Source organism: Ptychodera flava, chromosome 15 (genome assembly GCF_041260155.1).
Source record: "Ptychodera flava strain L36383 chromosome 15, AS_Pfla_20210202, whole genome shotgun sequence".
Taxonomy (NCBI): domain Eukaryota; kingdom Metazoa; phylum Hemichordata; class Enteropneusta; family Ptychoderidae; genus Ptychodera; species Ptychodera flava.
In genome coordinates, this window is record NC_091942.1 from 39,773,877 (window position 1) to 39,794,756 (window position 20,880).

Below are 20,880 nucleotides of genomic sequence, written 5' to 3' on the forward strand. Positions count from 1 at the left end.
ATTAGTTTTAAAAGTAAGTATCCAAACTCAAAGAGGTTTAGTAAACTATTAGCCTATCAAGTTTCATGGTGATTGAATAGAAAGGTGCTTCAAATCTGTGAAATAGCCATTTTAAAGGAAAACTAGAAGTGAAAGAATGCTAGTATAAAGGATTGAAGCTGTCAACTCATGATTATAGCACACAATGAAGTATTGGCTGATGAGTGTGTACAAACAGTGTAATCTGTATTGAATGAAAGGCATTTGAAATAGTTTTCACTTTTTAGAGGTTGACTCTCATAAAGGAGTAAATTTAGATTTTTTCTGCGATACAAGTGGAACTATAAAAAACAATACTTATTTTCAGTCCCTTTTATAGATATTATTTTGTTTATTTTATGGTGATGTAGTGACAAATATTCTATTTTTTCATTTATTTAGACATAAATGAATGTGCCAGCAGTCCATGTCGCAATGGTGGTGTTTGCAATGACCTCATCAATCGTTACACTTGTGACTGTGCACCAGGATGGACTGGTATTAACTGTGATCTTGGTAAGTCTAGTTCACCAATAGTTTTGATTTTATCTTATTGTCCTGATTATTTCTACTGTTGGCTTGTAGTTTGCCTTCATTACTGTTATCCAGTGTTAGCCACAGTCTGTTGATATGCAGTGTTGGCCACACTACTGTTTATCTGCAGTGTTGGCCACAGTCTGTTGATATGCAGTGTTGGCCACAGTACTGTTGATATGCAGTGTTGGGCACAGTACCGTTGATATACAGTCTTGGCCACAGTACTGTTGATATGCAGTGTTGGCCACAGTACTGTTGATATGCAGTGTTGGCCACAGTACTGTTGATATGCAGTGTTGGGCACAGTACTGTTGATATGCAGTGTTGGCCACAGTCTGTTGATATGCAGTGTTGGCCACAGTACTGTTGATATGCAGTGTTGGGCACACTACTGTTGATCTGCAGTGTTGGCCACAGTCTGTTGATATGCAGTGTTGGCCACAGTCTGTTGATATGCAGTGTTTGGCACAGTACCGTCGATATGCAGTGTTGGCCACACTACTGTTGATCTGCAGTGTTGGCCACAGTCTGTTGATATGCAGTGTTGGCCACAGTACTGTTGATATGCAGTGTTGAGCACAGTACCGTTGATATGCAGTGTTGGCCTACAGTACTGTTGATATGCAGTGTTGGCCACAGTCTGTTGATATGCAGTGTTGGCCACAGTACTGTTGATATGCAGTGTTGGCCACAGTACTGTTGATATGCAGTGTTGGCCACAGTACTGTTGATATGCAGTGTTGGCCACTGTCTGTTGATATGCAGTGTTGGCAACAATACTGTTGATATGCAGTGTTGGCTACAGTACTGTTGATATGAAGTGTTGGCCACAGTCTGTTGATATGCAGTGTTGGCCACAGTACTGTTGATATGCAGTGTTGGCCACAGTACTGTTGATATGCAGTGTTGGCCACAGTACTGTTGATATGCAGTGTTGGCCACAGTACTGTTGATATGCAGTGTTGGCCACAGTACTGTTGATATGCAGTGTTGGTACTGTTGATCCAGTGTTGGCCACAGTCTGTAGATATGTAGTGTTGGCCACAGTACTGTTGATATGCAGTGTTGGCCACTGTCTGTTGATATGCAGTGTTGGCCACAGTACTGTTGATATGCAGTGTTGGCCACTGTCTGTTGATATGCAGTGTTGGCCACAGTACTGTTGATATGCTGTGTTGGCCACTGTCTGTTGATATGCAGTGTTGGCCACAATACTGTACTGTTGATATGCAGTGTTGGCCACAGTCTGTTGATATGCAGTGTTGGCCACAGTACTGTTGATATGCAGTGTTGGCCACAGTACTGTTGATATGCAGTGTTGGCCACTGTCTGTTGATATGCAGTGTTGGCCACAGTACTGTTGATATGCAGTGTTGGCCACTGTCTGTTGATATGCAGTGTTGGCCACAATACCGTACTGTTGATATGCTGTGTTGGCCACTGTCTGTTGATAGGCAGTGTTGGCCACAGTACTGTTGATATGCAGTGTTGGCTACTGTCTGTTGATATGCAGTGTTGGCCACAGTACTGTTGATATGCTGTGTTGGCCACTGTCTGTTGATATGCAGTGTTGGCCACAGTACTGTTGATATGCAGTGTTGGCCACTGTCTGTTGATATGCAGTGTTGGCACACTTCTGTTGATATGCAGTGTTGGCCACAGTCTGTTGATATGCAGTGTTGGCCACAGTACTGTTGATATGCAGTGTTGGCCACAGTACTGTTGATATGCTGTGTTGGCCACTGTCTGTTGATATGCAGTGTTGGCCACAATACCGTACTGTTGATATGCAGTGTTGGCCACTGTCTGTTGATATGCAGTGTTGGCCACTGTCTGTTGATATGCTGTGTTGGCTACTGTCTGTTGATATGCAGTGTTGGCCACAATACTGTACTGTTGATATGCAGTGTTGGCCACTGTCTGTTGATATGCAGTGTTGGCCACAGTACTGTTGATATGCAGTGTTGGCCACTGTCTGTTGATATGCAGTGTTGGCCACAGTACTGTTGATATGCAGTGTTGGCCACTGTCTGTTGATATGCAGTGTTGGCCACTGTCTGTTGATATGCTGTGTTGGCTACTGTCTGTTGATATGCAGTGTTGGCCACTGTCTGTTGATATGCAGTGTTGGCCACAGTACTGTTGATATGCAGTGTTGGCCACAGTACTGTTGATATGCTGTGTTGGCCACTGTCTGTTGATATGCAGTGTTGGCCACAATACTGTACTGTTGATATGCAGTGTTGGCCACTGTCTGTTGATATGCAGTGTTGGCCACTGTCTGTTGATATGCTGTGTTGGCCACTGTCTGTTGATATGCAGTGTTGGCCACTGTCTGTTGATATGCAGTGTTGGCCACTGTCTGTTGATATGCAGTGTTGGCCACAGTAATGTGTGTTGACTACAGTATTATTGATGCTAGTTTTTGTCTGTGTCATGTATAATCGGTATAATCTACATTTATTTACTCTCAATTATGACACTGCAAACATGTCTCTGATTTGTAATCATCAGATAAAAGTTTAGGGATCACTAGTATCTGTCAGCACTTTTGATTTTTTTAGATGATGCATTCGTGGATGAGTCTGAAATAATGTGATATTTATTCTGTTTTTTGTACAGATGTAAATGAATGTGCCAGCTTACCATGTTTAAATGGAGCCACTTGTAACAATCTTGTCAATGCTTATACATGTAACTGTGTTGCTGGATGGACGGGTGTTAACTGTCAGACGAATATCAATGAATGCCAACCTAATCCCTGTCAGAATGGTGGCAGCTGTAATGACTTACTCAATGCATATAGCTGTTTCTGTCTACCCGGCTATAGTGGTATCAATTGTGAGATAGGTGAGTATTTTCTCAGTTAGGCATCTTTTTGTGTGCATAGATTAGCCTAAGATTCTTTTCTTACCAACGTTGTTTTACAGAGCAATCCTCATTATGTGATTCGAGTCTTCATCACACATGAGAATGAATAAGGCAAATTGATTATTTTTGCCAAAGTTGAAAGTGAAGACCATGCTTGCAGCTCCCAATTTGTCATATGGAAATGAGTGCATCTGATGTGTAAAATGCTGTTTTATGAACATATCTAATAAAACAAATTACTTCAAGTACAAAGTAATATCTGTTTCATGCATCCTGCAATCACCAGACGTTTCTTTGTTTTGAACTACATCCAAACTACAAATACGTGAAATTTAGCTGTATCATAAAACAGCATTTTAAGTTAACCTCTGAATACAGTCCAGATTGAGTGAAAAATATTAACTAGAATGAGACTGAATTTGCTGAATATAAAAAGAGGTCATATTAATTTCAAATGATTGTGATATATGAGAGCACAGTGTCATTGACTTTATTTTAGGTATTCTTATTAGATTTTGCTTATTTACTCTTAAAGATGTGGATGAATGTGCTAGCAGTCCCTGTAGGAACAGTGCAACTTGTGTTGATGGTATCAACAGGTTTGACTGTGTCTGTGCACCAGGATGGACTGGAACAAGATGTGAAATAGGTATAGTGAAAATACTACTTGAATGTTACATGGTAACCATTTCAAAATTATCTTATAAAATGGACATGAAAGTGAATACAAACATTTCAGAAAACATGCCATGCCCAACTTTTATCAGCAGTATTAGAACCTCTGTCATTAGAAATTCAAGAGATATTCCACGACTTCGACATCATATTTCAATGAGAATCTCAAACAAATCAATATTGTGACTGTATTTTTAATAGGATACTGGTATCATCACAGACAGTTTGAGATGGATGATACTACTTATCATTTCTTTATACCGTAATTTTCCGACTCTTATGGTTATAAATATTCATTCAGACAAGATACCATATCTTACTTTTAATAACTGTACTGTCTACAAATAATTTGCATTTTCCCCGACAGAAATCAATGAGTGTGCCAGCAGTCCATGCAGAAACGGAGCAACATGTAACAACTTTGTGAATGGATATTCCTGTACATGTCCACCAGGCTATACTGGATTTCATTGTGAACAAGGTATGTGACAGCTAGTTAAGAAATCTTGATTTCGTTGCAGTACTATCCAGCAAAAGTTACATGAAAATGTTACTTTTTGCACATACTGTAGAAGTATTCATTGTAGTTCATAATCATCAACCTGTCATCATCAAACTTCGTCTCAAAATTTAATTGACATGGAATTTCCAGTCATAGATTAGTTTAGATTTTCATGGAAGGTCCTTTGGAAGAAAACAACATACATGTATTTTAATGTATTTTTATTAGGTTTCATAATAAGTGCAGAACCACTATTCAGATTCCGTGTTCAGACTAAATTTGTTTGTGTTGACTGTGTGGACTTATTTCTTTGAAAGTTGTGAACGAAATGAAATCACTGTCATGTACTCATGGAATGTCACTAAGTAGCACTGACTTGTTATCTTGAACTTTGCAGACATCGATGAATGTGACAGTGATCCATGTAAGAATGGTGGAACTTGTGAGGATGGAATCAATTCATTTACATGTGCTTGTATTCCTGGGTGGACTGGACCAACCTGTGCTATTGGTATGTCATTATAAACTGATGGATAATTTTATGATAATTTGAAGTTACGTTCTTGTCTCACGTAATCCTTCATCCTTCAGTGTCTCTGTTTTGATGAATCATAAGACTTACTATCACAGAATCAAGTCAGCTGCTCACATTATAATTAATCACAGGTTTCGTTTAAGGTAGAACGCACCTCGGGGACACAAATTTGGACTCTCAAACTTTTAGAATTCTTTTCTGATATACCACTTGTGGCGGTTCATTTTAAAGCTCTTGGTGTAAGAAAACTTTTCACCGACTTAGTTTTTCAAAATTCGAAAATTTTATTTTTTCTCCATAGAGTTAACATAACGATGGCGGCCATTTTGAATTTTCAATAATCTTGGGTTATTTGTTTGCCTAGTACCAACATTTGCACGGTGAACCCCGATTTTTATTCTTGATTTTGAAAGAGAAGGATTTAAAGATTCTTCAAGGAAAGTTTGAGAAAAAGTTTTAAGACTTTCACCTGCGCAAACTACCTTAAATGTATTGACACTCTTATGAAACTTACCATGATACATAAATGGATGGAATCCGTGATGTAAGTGTGCTGTTTCATTTGCATTTGAAGACCAGTCCATATACAAAGATGGTTTTAGCAAGAGGTGGTGACAGATCCTGAGAAAAATGTACAAAATTGAAGCTGTGTATAAATGGCTTGATAGTCATCGAAATTATAATTATAGATATTCAATACTTAGTACTCTCTCCATAGCTATCTATGAGTTTCTCATCTTTATTCGACTTAAATTACTGCATACAGTATATTCCTGTGGCAAGATTGTTAAAAAGTGTGTGAACATCAGGTTCGTGTTCAAGTTTTGAAAGCTCATATATTTTAAAAGTAGTTCTGAAAATCATTTGATTATAAAAGTACATGTACTCTGTATTTCCCAGATTTTAATGAATGTGCAAGTTTCCCATGTCGTAATGGAGCGACCTGTACAGATGTGGTAAATGGCTATGTTTGCACTTGCTCTCCGGGCTGGACAGGAGTACACTGTAACATAGACATTGATGAATGTAATAGTTCACCATGTAAAAATGGTGCACAGTGTGTCAATGGACAAAATCAGTACAGTTGTATATGCACACCTGGTTGGTTTGGAACAAATTGTGAGATAGGTTAGTATGTAATCAATATGTCATCTTCATATCTACCTGAATTTTTTTTTCTTCGTAGAATTCAGATTATGCAAATAGAATTCAGATTTTGCAAGTGCCAACTTCAAGTTATCATATGACTGTCTATATGTCTTTGCTGCTGTTCCTCCATAGTGTGGAATCATGGAAGCAACATTGATATACCGGTACTATCATATAATACATTTTATTTATGTTAATTTATTGAGAAGTATTTACATCATGAGATTTCCCCTCAACAAGACAAACGGTTGCAGTGTCAATGAAATGTCCTTCAGATTGACTCATACAATGACGAAATAGTTTGACAACCACTTGACAACCGGAATTCTTCCTATACACAGTATTATGCATTTATTACATTTGGTTTCTAGATTTTGATGAATGTGCCAGTCAACCATGTTACAACGGTGGTACATGTGTTGATGCAGAAAATAGTTATTCCTGTATTTGTGCTGCTGGATGGACTGGTGTTAACTGTGGTGTTGGTGAGTTGCTAAATTTTAGACATAATTACTTTGTAAAATTGAATTCCAACAAGGATAGTGTGAACCATGTATGTACCATTAACAATTATTTTGCATGTTGTCTCAAACTTTGGTCGTTACACATTTTACCAAAGACACTTTCATAACAAATGTTTGTATATTCAGGATAATATCTCCTCACATGGAAACTTCAGTTTGTTCAATGTTTCCTGCAAAGTTAGTGTGATTTACAGACCTACTTTATTTTTTACATTTCGTTTTTTCTTGTTTGGTGTAGAGAATAAGCATTGGTCATTTTGTCATTACCTGCAAAACACCATTTTTTGCACAAGACATGAATCAAACAAGCAAAGCCAGACAGAAAAATTATACTGTACTTTATGTCTTTAACAGACATCAATGAGTGTGCCAGTAATCCATGTCAGAATGGTGCATCATGCAACAACCGTATCAACCAGTTTACTTGTACATGTTCACCAGGCTGGACTGGAATAACATGCAATATACGTAAGTCTCATATTCTGAAAGTCAGACTTTTTTAGCAAATCCCTACCCTTGAAAGTTTAAACAAGTCTTGTTTCATGTCATTAATATTTTTGTTTATGTTTTCAAGACAAAAGTGCACATTTTGGGGGTTTTTTATGACATCCTGAAAAAAATTGTGCAACAAAAAAAATTGTGCAACAAAATTGATCAACAGAATATAGTTAAGGAATGCTTTATCTTTCAAGCAACCCTACTTTTTAATTTTATTCCTAATGAGAAAAAGTGTTTAGTTTTTCAGACAATTGTATGGTATTGAAATTGCCACTGAAAGTATATCATACAATAAAATAAATTTTCAAATTACACAATTAAACAAATCACACAATACAATAAAAATGTTCAAATCGCACAATACAAAAAATCTTCAAATCACACAATACAATAAAATAAATGTTCAAATCATACAATAAAATGAATGTCCAAATCATAAAATCAAAAACTTGTTCAAATAACCACACAATACATTAAAAATGCAAATAACACAATGTTCAAATCACATATTACAGTGAAATAAATAAAATAATAAAATAGCTAGAGTACAGCAATAATAAATGCATTAAAACTTCAGTAACAACTTGCATTGATGGAGAATGAGAAAGCAGTAATTTTGGAACAAAAATTAACTAAGGCTGTTGTTGTGGCCAATTACAATTCGCTTTTTTACTTTCTCCATTATTCACTGCTAATGTTAATAATTTACAAACATGAAACTTTTCAGCAATTGATGAGTGTTCCAGTACTCCTTGTCAGAATGGCGGTACATGTACAGATCTTGTTAATGGGTATCAATGTGTCTGTCTACCTGGCTGGACTGGTGTAAACTGTGAAATTGGTAAGTTTTTGTTAGTTCATATTTGCTATGTATATCAATACCAAAAAGAGCTTATATGGTGAGTTGGTGGCGTCTGTATGTCTGTATGTATGTTCGGATGTATGTTTTACCTTTCTTAATTGTGTCTGTCACATGCTATCCCAAAAACTTCTCAAAAATGGATTTTAAAATTTTCATTTTTGAAAATTTTTGCCTATTCTTTGATATTGCTAAAGATTTTCATTGCTCAAATATTTATCCATGTGAAACAGTTGGGGTAAAGATAAAATACTGCTAGGAGATATTGCCGTCATCTCTTTGTGACATCTGAAGTGTTGACGTACTGATTCCATTGTTGATCTTTATATCAGTACAGAGTATGTCAAAGCTGACTCCAGAACAGTCCTTTGACAGTAAATTTGAAAATTGAAGCCAAATTGATCAAGCATACTACTTTAATATACTTTAATACTTGACTTATAAAGATGTAAAGTTAGGTTTGGAAGAGAATCCTCATGTCTGGACTGTTTGTTGCAGATGTTAATGAATGTGGTAGTGCTCCATGTCTGAATGGAGGTACATGTGTTGATCTTCAAAATGCCTATCTATGTCAGTGTGCTGCTGGATGGACTGGTACCAACTGTGACATTGGTAAGTTGTCAATTTTTGTCATCTTTCAATATATAATAACACTTTGTAGGAGAAATACAAGAATCTTTGCCCAATTTATTTCAATGGATACTTTCTCACTGAACACATAAAAGTTTACCTAGGAATGGGCAACATTGCATACATCCGGCAAAAAGGTTCCTCAGAAATGTCTTCCATAAAAGTTGTTTCCTCAATTGTTTTAGAACAAAATAAAAGTGAGAAAGCAGAATCTAATGCATCGATTGTTGTCAAATGAAATATTGGCGCCCAAGACTGAGCATTGTTTATGTGACAGATACATAGGTCAGTACTCTGCAATGTCAATGGAAGCAACACTGATGACAGACAGTGACAATGCTAATTTTGTGAAGGGCAAGCCAGATACTATAATATGGCAGTTGTGAAAGCAGCATTCTATATGTTGACACTGCTTTTGTAATAAACTCCATGTATTTCATCATTTAGTCAGTTTTAACGCTTATTTTACTGCTATCAAACTGCTCTATGTCTCCATATAAGTTTACACTGGTATATACTTTGCCACCCATGGAGTTACTGCAGCTAGATCAGATATCAAGTTTGAGGTGAATTACACAAGTGCTTTGGTAATTACTGATCAAAGTCTCAATCAACATCATCAGCAAATTTGCTTGGTAATTGGCAAGTTTTCTGTCCGGATAACTCTTAAAACCACTGTAAATGAACACTTTATAAACTTTTAGACATATGAATGTCTGTCACTAAAATCTCACTCTGATTTGAAACAATTTTATAGCCCATCAGTTTGACTAAATTGTTGATTTAATAATGTGTCTTGTGCAATTGTTTGCAGATATTGATGAGTGTGCAAGTCAGCCATGTTTGAACGGTGCAACCTGTGTTAATGGCATCGATATCTATTTCTGTACTTGTGCTCCAGGATGGAAGGGAATTAATTGTGAAACAGGTGAAAAGTCAATACATTATGCAACATGACATTTTTGATTTTCAAAATTGATTTATTCTTAAATGTAGATGTACTATACTGAAATGTCTGATTGTGGAAGTATCATTAAATGATACTAGTATTTGATCATTAGAGTAAAATTTGTTTACAAAGCTGGTACTGTTCATGCATTTCTGTAACAAGTGCTAAACAGCCAATCACTCAGGACAAGTTCTAAATTGTTTGTACCAATAAAATATTTTCATCTAGATGAATTCAATTTTCATTTATTTTAAATTGACCTGTCTGTATTAAGTTTAATGTATGTGTCCTCTGTGTCTTTCCCAGAAACTTTGGAGTGTCAAAGTAACCCATGTCGTAATGGGGCCACATGCTTTGAAGGACCCAACAACTTTTTATGTATCTGTGCACCTGGATGGACTGGCAGCAATTGTGATATTGGTAAGATTCATATTCAGAGATTTGTTTTGATATAGGAAACTAGATGTAAAATAGATTTTAAATGCATGTTTAGCCTAGGAGTATGGGATTGCCTTACCAGTGCTAGCGGCATGTCTTGCAGTTGTTGTTCACAAATCTTTATTCTTTGGTAGAGTTCAATTCAGTCAACTGATTTTCCTAACATTTGGACATTTCAGTCTATATTTTCGACATTTCCATACATTGCCCATATATTTGAAAGAATGTCTCTCCAGTTGCCAATACAGGCTATTTAATTTGAATGAGTGTTGGGAGAAAGTCTTAACATTTTTTATTTAATTTTCACAGACATAAATGAATGTGCCAGTAGTCCTTGTTTGAATGGAGCCACCTGCAGAAACTTGATCAATGCATATAGTTGTAACTGTGCTCCAGGCTGGACTGGAATCAACTGCCAAGAAGGTTAGTCTTCTTCAGCAGTACTTTTTAGATGACATTCTTTAAAGGGAGGTAAAATTCATGTAATGATTGATGCACCCTCTATGCCATGTACCAAAGCAACTGCAATATTTGTCATACAAACTCCATTCCAAGATTCCTCATTCTACACATGTAAGTGTTGTATTGTATATTTAGTTACTATGCTCAAAGAGCGTCCTGTATTCAACTTCAAGTTGTGCTGTTGATCAAGTGAGAACCAAAGAATAGTTTAAGAGACATTGTCTTGATGAGACCATTGAGAGAATATGGACAATTGTCATGAAAAGCAGTTTCATTGTTAGATCATTTTATGTAGTCATTCCCATAAATTTATTCACATACTCATACATTAATTCATACATAGTTTTTTTGAAGAAATACACAGATACCTGCACACTGACTTACAATTATTAACAAGGGAGATGTGTGTTCAGAGGATGATAAATTCAGCATTGAGATATTTGTCCATGGATGTGGTGAAAGTCACTGTTGTCATGCATCATTATCCACCCATCACTGATATTTTACAATTGATCTCACAGGTTTAAGACTTTGAAAGTATTTGTAAAATTTTCTCTCTTATGGATCCAGTTTAAAGTTGCTTGAATATTGAAGGTATCATTATGATGTCATGATATTGATGAGTCTGTCTTTGATTCTGTATTCCTGAACCTTTACATGTTGCAGATATGGATGAATGTGCTAGTAACCCTTGCCATAATGGTGGTACGTGTTTCAATGGGCAGAATTTCTACAGCTGTACATGTGCCCCAGGCTGGACATCTTACAATTGTGAAGTTGGTAAGTCTTTGTACATAGCAATCTGTCATGATGGCAAACACAAAAAGATTGAGACATGGATTTCTTTATCAGTGATTGTCAAAAGTTTGGAAAAATATGTTATTGTTTGCAGATACTGCTGGCTTGGTTAATCAAATAAAATCATAAAAGATCATTACGCATTAGGTTACATGTACAGTTGCCACAAAGAGTCAAAAAATCATAAGAACTGGAAAAATGTACCTTTTTCCTTACGGTTCTGTCACAGGTTTCTCCCCAGAAGTATTGAAACATATTGGAAGACAAAGGAAACTCAATAATATAACAATTAATTTTATTGTCATGAAAATTTTGAAGGAGAACACTGCAGTGTTGCATTATTGAAACATCTTTTACGAGTCATTTTGGTCAGTAAAGTACATTTACCAACTTAAAACTGGCGTAGGGACTTTTACATGGATGTGTAATATTTTCAAAATCCTTTTGGGTAGTGGAGGGACTTACACATGAGTATGGGTTGTACTCTGATGATTAAGGTTATATTTTAGATCAATCACCAACCCTATTTCAGTTTGTTTATGAATATGTCATGATGTCATTAGCATAGACAAACTGTCTTGTTTTCTCTTTTTTTACAAGATATCAATGAGTGTAACAGTAATCCGTGTGGCAATGGTGGAACATGTTACAACGAACAAAATAGGTACAGCTGTGCATGTACACCAGGATGGACAGGACCTAACTGCCAACAGGGTAAGTTTTCTGTCATGATATCTTTAACAAAGAACAATACTATACTTTAGATAATTGTTCTACAACACACATTTTACTCTTTTGTAATGGCGTTGTATTGAAAAATTGCATTCGAAGTTGTTGACAATTTTTACTCACATAGATATATATGTCTCTATGGGACCTTGTTCATCGTGGCTGACGCAAGTTGATGAAAACATGACCAATGATCTAAAAATGTAGTCTTTAGAAATAATTGACAAGATAGATGAAGCATTGTCATTGCTTTTTGTTTTTGTTTTAGAATTGCTAGATTGTTATTTATGTAGTCATTTTTTCTTAACTCATGATTAACAGTGATTGTGCAAAATGTTGGCAATGTCAGGGATCCAATAAAGATTTGCCAGTGACACCAATAGATCAGAGCAGCATATCGTTGAAATATCAGTACAGTGTTTGACACAAGTAGATGTGTATATATTTGGTATACCAACACAGCGGACACAAACAAATGTGTATATTTTGGAAAGCCAAGGTGCAAGCTGGAAATCAAGTAGAACAGAGCAAGAGAATAGATGCCAGGCAATATTGAATGAGTTTAATCAGTTCAATCAACTGAGGGACAGCTTCATCGCTGTGTCATGTGATATCTTAACATCAGAATATCATATGATTGACTAAGAATAAACATTTTCTTGCTCATGACCTGAAGATCAAAATATGAACATATGTAAGATGCACCTACTTTAGTGCGATGGTAGCATTGTAATATGACAGAATTGATGTTGGTTGTCACTTCAATATTTGAGAGTCATCCTTATGTCTTGCAGATATTGATGAATGTGCCAGTGGACCATGTAAGAATGGTGGAACATGTCAGAATGGTCAGAATGCTTATACTTGTTTCTGTCTGCCAGGTTGGACTGGTGTCAATTGTGATACAGGTAAAGACAAGTCTTGAATTTCTCAATTCACAGATCTCATCATTATTTACAAAATATGCTAGAGTTACCAAGCTCTTACAGAGTAGGAAGATTGACCCATTTACTTGAACCCTTTCATTACCGTGGTTTAGCCAGAATCAATTGTTATCAAGGGTGATTGTGGACTTGTCAACATTGAATTTAGGTGAATAGGTTGGCCATTGCCATGCCACTCATCAATGTCTCGTATAGTCTTTTCAGAGAAAGCATGGCTGCAGTGTTTATGAAATCCATTAATTTGTGAAGCTTTAATTTGTAAATTCTTTCTCATGAATGTTTCAGTAAAGTAACAAACGTTCTCCATTTTATAATATTTGTCTTTAGACATCAATGAATGTGCCAGTCAGCCATGTTTAAATGGTGGAACTTGCAGAGACAGTGTCAATGGCTACACGTGTGCTTGTTTTGCTGGCTGGACTGGAGTACACTGTGAACTTGACATTGATGAATGTAGCAGTAGTCCATGTCTGAATGGTGGTATCTGTAACAACTTACAGAATAGATACACCTGTACCTGTGCAGCTGGATGGCAAGGTCTGCGCTGTGAAACCAGTGAGTAGCTTGACTTTCTTCAAAGTATCCATGCCTCATACATGATGTTACTGTCTTAGTTGTCACAGTTCTGATTTGTCTATATTTTTTTCACAATGAATTTCAAAGAAAAAGTGTGAAACGGAAATTAAAAGCATATGTTTGCTAGTGGGAAGAAATACTTTGACCGATAATCTTGATAACAGACAACATCAATTTAAGAGCAAAGCAGTGAAAGTTAGAAATTTGTTATGAAAGTAGACAATCAACGGTGCCAATTGACTTATTCATTTGCACCATAAAGGCACTTCTGTATGTTTTTGGTAGTCCACACAATATAAAAGGCTTGCCATAATGCGCAGCGCACTTGTAAAAAAGGAAAGTTTAACAATTTTGATCTTTCTTTTCTCCAGACAGCTTGAAAAATTAAACTGTTTTCTACCATGTCAAGAATAAAAGCCAGGGAACACAAGCAAAATACATTTACTTTTGGTACTATTTAAAATTCAAAATGGACTACATTCATTAACTCCGTGGAAAAAACTTTACTAAAACAAAATGTTGAAATTACCAAAATTCTCTTATAAACATAGGTAATGAATCATATTGTTTTATTCTATTCCTAATCAAATCATAGTTTTGAACTCTGAGAAAATACATTCCAGTTGGTTGAAATAAACTTCTCCATTAGGAGAGCTGTATTGAACAGACTCTCATTGTCTGGTTTATTTTGCAATACAGGTATCAATGAGTGTGCCAGCAATCCTTGCTTCAATGGTGCTACTTGCAATAATCTTCAGAATAGATATTCCTGCAGCTGTATGCCTGGTTGGACCGGTGTCAACTGTGAAACTGACATCAACGAATGTGACAGTCAGCCATGTCTCAATGGAGCTTCCTGTGCCAACGGACCAGACAAATACACCTGTATTTGCTTACCAGGATGGATGGGCATCAACTGTGAAAATGGTAAGTTACTCCTCTTAAACTCCTCTTAATCTCTACAAATTTGCATGCTGACCGTTTTTCCGAATTAGCTTGTACCCATTATTTTAGATTCTAAATGTAAAGATTGATCATGCCAAGCTAGCAACAAAGCACAGACCTGTACAAATCATCAAATTCTACAGCAGATCATGCCAAGCTAGCCACAAACCACAGACCTGTACAAATCATCAAATTCTACAGCAGATCATGCCAAGCTAGCCACAAAGCACAGACCTGTACAAATCATCAAATTCTACAGCAGATCATGCCAAGCTAGCAACAAAGCACAGACCTGTACAGATCATCAAATTCTACAGCAGATCATGCCAAGCTAGCCACAAACCACAGACCTGTACAAACCATCAAATTCTACCGCAGATCATGCCAAGCTAGCAACCAAAGCACAGACCTGTACAGATCATCAAATTCTACAGCAGATCATGCCAAGCTAGCCACAAACCACAGACCTGTACAAATCATCAAATTCTACCGCAGATCATGCCAAGCTAGCAACAAAGCACAGACCTGTACAAATCATCAAATTCTACAGCAGATCATGCCAAGCTAGCCACAAACCACAGACCTGTACAAACCATCAAATTCTACAGCAGATCATGCCAAGCTAGCCACAAAGCACAGACCTGTACAAACCATCAAATTCTACCGCAGATCATGCCAAGCTAGCCACAAACCACAGACCTGTACAAACCATCAAATTCTACAGCAGATCATGCCAAGCTAGCAACAAAGCACAGACCTGTACAAATCATCAAATTCTACAGCAGATCATGCCAAGCTAGCCACAAACCATAGACCTGTACAAATCATCAAATTCTACCGCAGATCATGCCTAGCTAGCAACAAAGCACAGACCTGTACAAATCATCAAATTCTACAGCAGATCATGCCAAGCTAGCCACAAACCATAGACCTGTACAAACCATCAAATTCTACAGCAGATCATGCCAAGCTAGCCACAAACCACAGACCTGTACAAACCATCAAATTCTACCGCAGATCATGCCAAGCTAGCCACAAAGCACAGACCTGTACAGATCATCAAATTCTACAGCAGATCATGCCAAGCTAGCCACAAAGCACAGACCTGTACAAATCATCAAATTCTACCGCAGATCATGCCAAGCTAGCCACAAACCACAGACCTGTACAAACCATCAAATTCTACAGCAGATCATGCCAAGCTAGCCACAAACCACAAACCTGTACAGATCATCAAATTCTACCGCAGATCATGCCAAGCTAGCCACAAACCACAGACCTGTACACATCATCAAATTCTACTGCAGATCATGCCAAGCTAGCCACAAAGCACAAACCTGTACAAACCATCAAATTCTACAGCAGATCATGCCAAGCTAGCAACAAAGCACAGACCTGTACAAATCATCAAATTCTACAGCAGATCATGCCAAGCTAGCCACAAACCACAGACCTGTACAAATCATCAAATTCTACAGCAGATCATGCCAAGCTAGCCACAAACCACAGACCTGTACAAATCATCAAATTCTACAGCAGATCATGCCAAGCTAGCAACAAAGCACAGACCTGTACAAATCATCAAATTCTACAGCAGATCATGCCAAGCTAGCAACAAACCACAGACCTGTACAAACCATCAAATTCTACAGCAGATCATGCCAAGCTAGCCACAAACCACAGACCTGTACAAACCATCAAATTCTACAGCAGATCATGCCAAGCTAGCAAACAAAGCACAGACCTGTACAAACCATCAAATTCTACCGCAGATCATGCCTAGCTAGCAACAAAGCACAGACCTGTACAGATCATCAAATTCTACAGCAGATCATGCCAAGCTAGCAACAAACCACAGACCTGTACAAACCATCAAATTCTACAGCAGATCATGCCAAGCTAGCCACAAACCACAGACCTGTGTACAAACCATCAAATTCTACAGCAGATCATGCCAAGCTAGCAACATAGCACAGACCTGTACAAACCATCAAATTCTACCGCAGATCATGCCTAGCTAGCAACAAAGCACAGACCTGTACAGATCATCAAATTCTACAGCAGATCATGCCAAGCTAGCCACAAACCACAGACCTGTACAAATCATCAAGTTCTACCGCAGATCATGCCTAGCTAGCAACAAAGCACAGACCTGTACAAACCATCAAATTCTACAGCAGATCATGCCAAGCTAGCAATAAAGCACAGACCTGTACAAATCATCAATTCTACAGCAGATCATGCCAAGCTAGCCACAAACCACAGACCTGTACAAACCATCAAATTCTACAGCAGATCATGCCAAGCTAGCCACAAACCACAGACCTGTACAAATCATCAAATTCTACAGCAGATCATGCCAAGCTAGCCACAAACCACAGACCTGTACAAACCATCAAATTCTACAGCAGATCATGCCAAGCTAGCAACAAAGCACAGACCTGTACAAACCATCAAATTCTACAGCAGATCATGCCAAGCTAGCAACAAAGCACAAACCTGTACAAATCATCAAATTCTACAGCAGATCATGCCAAGCTAGCCACAAAGTACAGACCTGTACAAATCATCAAATTCTACAGCAGATCATGCCAAGCTAGCAACAAAGTACAGACCTGTACAAATCATCAAATTCTACAGCAGATCATGCCAAGCTAGCAACAAAGCACAGACCTGTACAAACCATCAAATTCTACAGCAGATCATGCCAAGCTAGCAACAAAGCACAAACCTGTACAAATCATCAAATTCTACAGCAGATCATGCCAAGCTAGCCACAAAGCACAGACCTGTACAAATCATCAAATTCTACAGCAGATCATGCCAAGCTAGCAACAAAGCACAGACCTGTACAAATCATCAAATTCTACAGCAGATCATGCCAAGCTAGCAACAAAGCACAGACCTGTACAAACCATCAAATTCTACAGCAGATCATGCCAAGCTAGCCACAACCACAGACCTGTACAAATCATCAAATTCTACAGCAGATCATGCCAAGCTAGCAACAAAGCACAGACCTGTACAAATCATCAAATTCTACAGCAGATCATGCCAAGCTAGCCACAAACCACAGACCTGTACAAATCATCAAATTCTACGCAGATCATGCCAAGCTAGCAACAAAGTACAGACCTGTACAAATCATCAAATTCTACAGCAGATCATGCCAAGCTAGCAACAAAGCACAGACCTGTACAAACCATCAAATTCTACAGCAGATCATGCCAAGCTAGCCACAAACCATAGACCTGTACAAACCATCAAATTCTACAGCAGATCATGCCAAGCTAGCAACAAAGCATAGACCTGTACAAACCATCAAATTCTACAGCAGATCATGCCAAGCTAGCAACAAAGCATAGACCTGTACAAACCATCAAATTCTACAGCAGATCATGCCAAGCTAGCAACAAAGCACAGACCTGTACAGATCATCAAATTCTACAGCAGATCATGCCAAGCTAGCAACAAAGCACAGACCTGTACAAACCATCAAATTCTACAGCAGATCATGCCAAGCTAGCAACAAAGCACAGACCTGTACAAACCATCAAATTCTACAGCAGATCATGCCAAGCTAGCCACAAACCACAAACCTGTACAAACCATCAAATTCTACAGCAGATCATGCCAAGCTAGCAACAAAGCACAGACCTGTACAAATCATCAAATTCTACAGCAGATCATGCCAAGCTAGCAACAAAGCACAGACCTGTACAAATCATCAAATTCTACAGCAGATCATGCCAAGCTAGCAACAAACCACAGACCTGTACAGATCATCAAATTCTACAGCAGATCATGCCAAGCTAGCAACCAAAGCACAGACCTGTACAAATCATCAAATTCTACAGCAGATCATGCCAAGCTAGCCACAAAGCACAGACCTGTACAGATCATCAAATTCTACAGCAGATCATGCCAAGCTAGCCACAAACCACAAACCTGTACAGATCATCAAATTCTACAGCAGATCATGCCAAGCTAGCAACAAAGCACAGACCTGTACAAACCATCAAATTCTACAGCAGATCATGCCAAGCTAGCCACAAACCATAGACCTGTACAAACCATCAAATTCTACAGCAGATCATGCCAAGCTAGCCACAAACCACAGACCTGTACAAACCATCAAATTCTACAGCAGATCATGCCAAGCTAGCAACAAAGCACAGACCTGTACAAACCATCAAATTCTACAGCAGATCATGCCAAGCTAGCAACAAACCATAGACCTGTACAAACCATCAAATTCTACAGCAGATCATGCCAAGCTAGCAACAAAGCACAGACCTGTACAAACCATCAAATTCTACAGCAGATCATGCCAAGCTAGCAACAAAGCACAGACCTGTACAAATCATCAAATTCTACAGCAGATCATGCCAAGCTAGCCACAAACCACAGACCTGTACAAACCATCAAATTCTACAGCAGATCATGCCAAGCTAGCAACAAAGCACAGACCTGTACAAACCATCAAATTCTACCGCAGATCATGCCAAGCTAGCCACAAACCACAGACCTGTACAAACCATCAAATTCTACAGCAGATCATGCCAAGCTAGCAACAAAGCACAGACCTGTACAAATCATCAAATTCTACCGCAGATCATGCCTAGCTAGCAACAAAGCACAGACCTGTACAAATCATCAAATTCTACAGCAGATCATGCCAAGCTAGCCACAAAGCACAGACCTGTACAAACCATCAAATTCTACAGCAGATCATGCCAAGCTAGCCACAAAGCACAGACCTGTACAAACCATCAAATTCTACAGCAGATCATGCCAAGCTAGCCACAAACCACAGACCTGTACAAACCATCAAATTCTACAGCAGATCATGCCAAGCTAGCCACAAAGCACAGACCTGTACAAACCATCAAATTCTACAGCAGATCATGCCAAGCTAGCCACAAACCATAGACCTGTACAAATCATCAAATTCTACAGCAGATCATGCCAAGCTAGCAACAAAGCACAGACCTGTACAAACCATCAAATTCTACAGCAGATCATGCCAAGCTAGCAACAAAGCACAGACCTGTACAAATCATCAAATTCTACAGCAGATCATGCCAAGTTAGCAACAAAGCACAGACCTGTACAAACCATCAAATTCTACAGCAGATCATGCCAAGCTAGCAACAAAGCACAGACCTGTACAAACCATCAAATTCTACAGCAGATCATGCCAAGCTAGCAACAAAGCACAGACCTGTACAAATCATCAAATTCTACAGCAGATCATGCCAAGCTAGCAACAAAGCACAGACCTGTACAAATCATCAAATTCTACAGCAGATCATGCCAAGCTAGCAACAAAGCACAGACCTGTACAAACCATCAAATTCTACAGCAGATCATGCCAAGCTAGCCACAAAGCACAGACCTGTACAAACCATCAAATTCTACAGCAGATCATGCCAAGCTAGCAACAAAGCACAGACCTGTACAAACCATCAAATTCTACAGCAGATCATGCCAAGCTAGCCACAAAGCACAGACCTGTACAGATCATCAAATTCTACAGCAGATCATGCCAAGCTAGCAACAAACCACAAACCTGTACAAACCATCAAATTCTACAGCAGATCATGCCAAGCTAGCCACAAAGCACAGACCTGTACAAACCATCAAATTCTACCGCAGATCATGCCTAGCTAGCAACAAAGTACAGACCTGTACAAACCATCAAATTCTACAGTAGATCATGCCAAGCTAGCCACAAACCATAGACCTGTACAAACCATCAAATTCTACAGCAGATCATGCCAAGCTAGCCACAAACCATAGACCTGTACAAACCATCAAATTCTACAGCAGAAAACCTATCATGAATTACTACATGTGTGTGCATTACAGAATTTACTCTTTTTAATCAACTTTGAAGATCATATCAGTGTGACTAATAATACAAATTTTTAGCTCATATTTGGTTTTATATATAAATACCAAAAAGAGCTTATATGATGAGTCTAAGTGTCTGTATATCTGTGGTATGTGCGGATGTATGTCCGTCACCACACAAAGGCTCCCATACCGCCAAAGCTACTGTCTTAGTATTTGTTGTACAGGTAGATGTAGGAGTAGAGATGTGAATTTGTTCAAATGAACACATCAGTGTCAAAATGTGCAAATGAGGTAGAAAAAGCGAAATTCTCAAACAGGCTTGAAACAATCTTACTCCACTGACTTGAGTCATTTCCTGTCATTGTCTAGTAACTGTTACATA

General features: G+C 38.1%; 1 protein-coding gene across 2 annotated transcripts in view; it reads left to right on the forward strand.

The window, feature by feature from the left end:
* Window positions 1-20,880, forward strand: part of LOC139152169 (neurogenic locus notch homolog protein 1-like) — an 86,335-nt gene that overhangs the window by 31,477 nt on the left and 33,978 nt on the right. For both annotated transcript variants that reach the window (XM_070725290.1, XM_070725289.1), the window contains exons 16-33: window positions 421-534; window positions 3,178-3,405; window positions 3,962-4,075; window positions 4,469-4,582; window positions 5,001-5,114; window positions 6,039-6,266; window positions 6,659-6,772; window positions 7,166-7,279; window positions 8,037-8,150; window positions 8,667-8,780; window positions 9,613-9,726; window positions 10,054-10,167; window positions 10,495-10,608; window positions 11,314-11,427; window positions 12,046-12,159; window positions 12,969-13,082; window positions 13,446-13,673; window positions 14,394-14,621. In XM_070725290.1, the coding sequence (XP_070581391.1) occupies window positions 421-534; window positions 3,178-3,405; window positions 3,962-4,075; window positions 4,469-4,582; window positions 5,001-5,114; window positions 6,039-6,266; window positions 6,659-6,772; window positions 7,166-7,279; window positions 8,037-8,150; window positions 8,667-8,780; window positions 9,613-9,726; window positions 10,054-10,167; window positions 10,495-10,608; window positions 11,314-11,427; window positions 12,046-12,159; window positions 12,969-13,082; window positions 13,446-13,673; window positions 14,394-14,621 (2,508 nt within the window). The remainder of the gene's footprint in view (window positions 1-420; window positions 535-3,177; window positions 3,406-3,961; window positions 4,076-4,468; window positions 4,583-5,000; window positions 5,115-6,038; window positions 6,267-6,658; window positions 6,773-7,165; window positions 7,280-8,036; window positions 8,151-8,666; window positions 8,781-9,612; window positions 9,727-10,053; window positions 10,168-10,494; window positions 10,609-11,313; window positions 11,428-12,045; window positions 12,160-12,968; window positions 13,083-13,445; window positions 13,674-14,393; window positions 14,622-20,880) is intronic.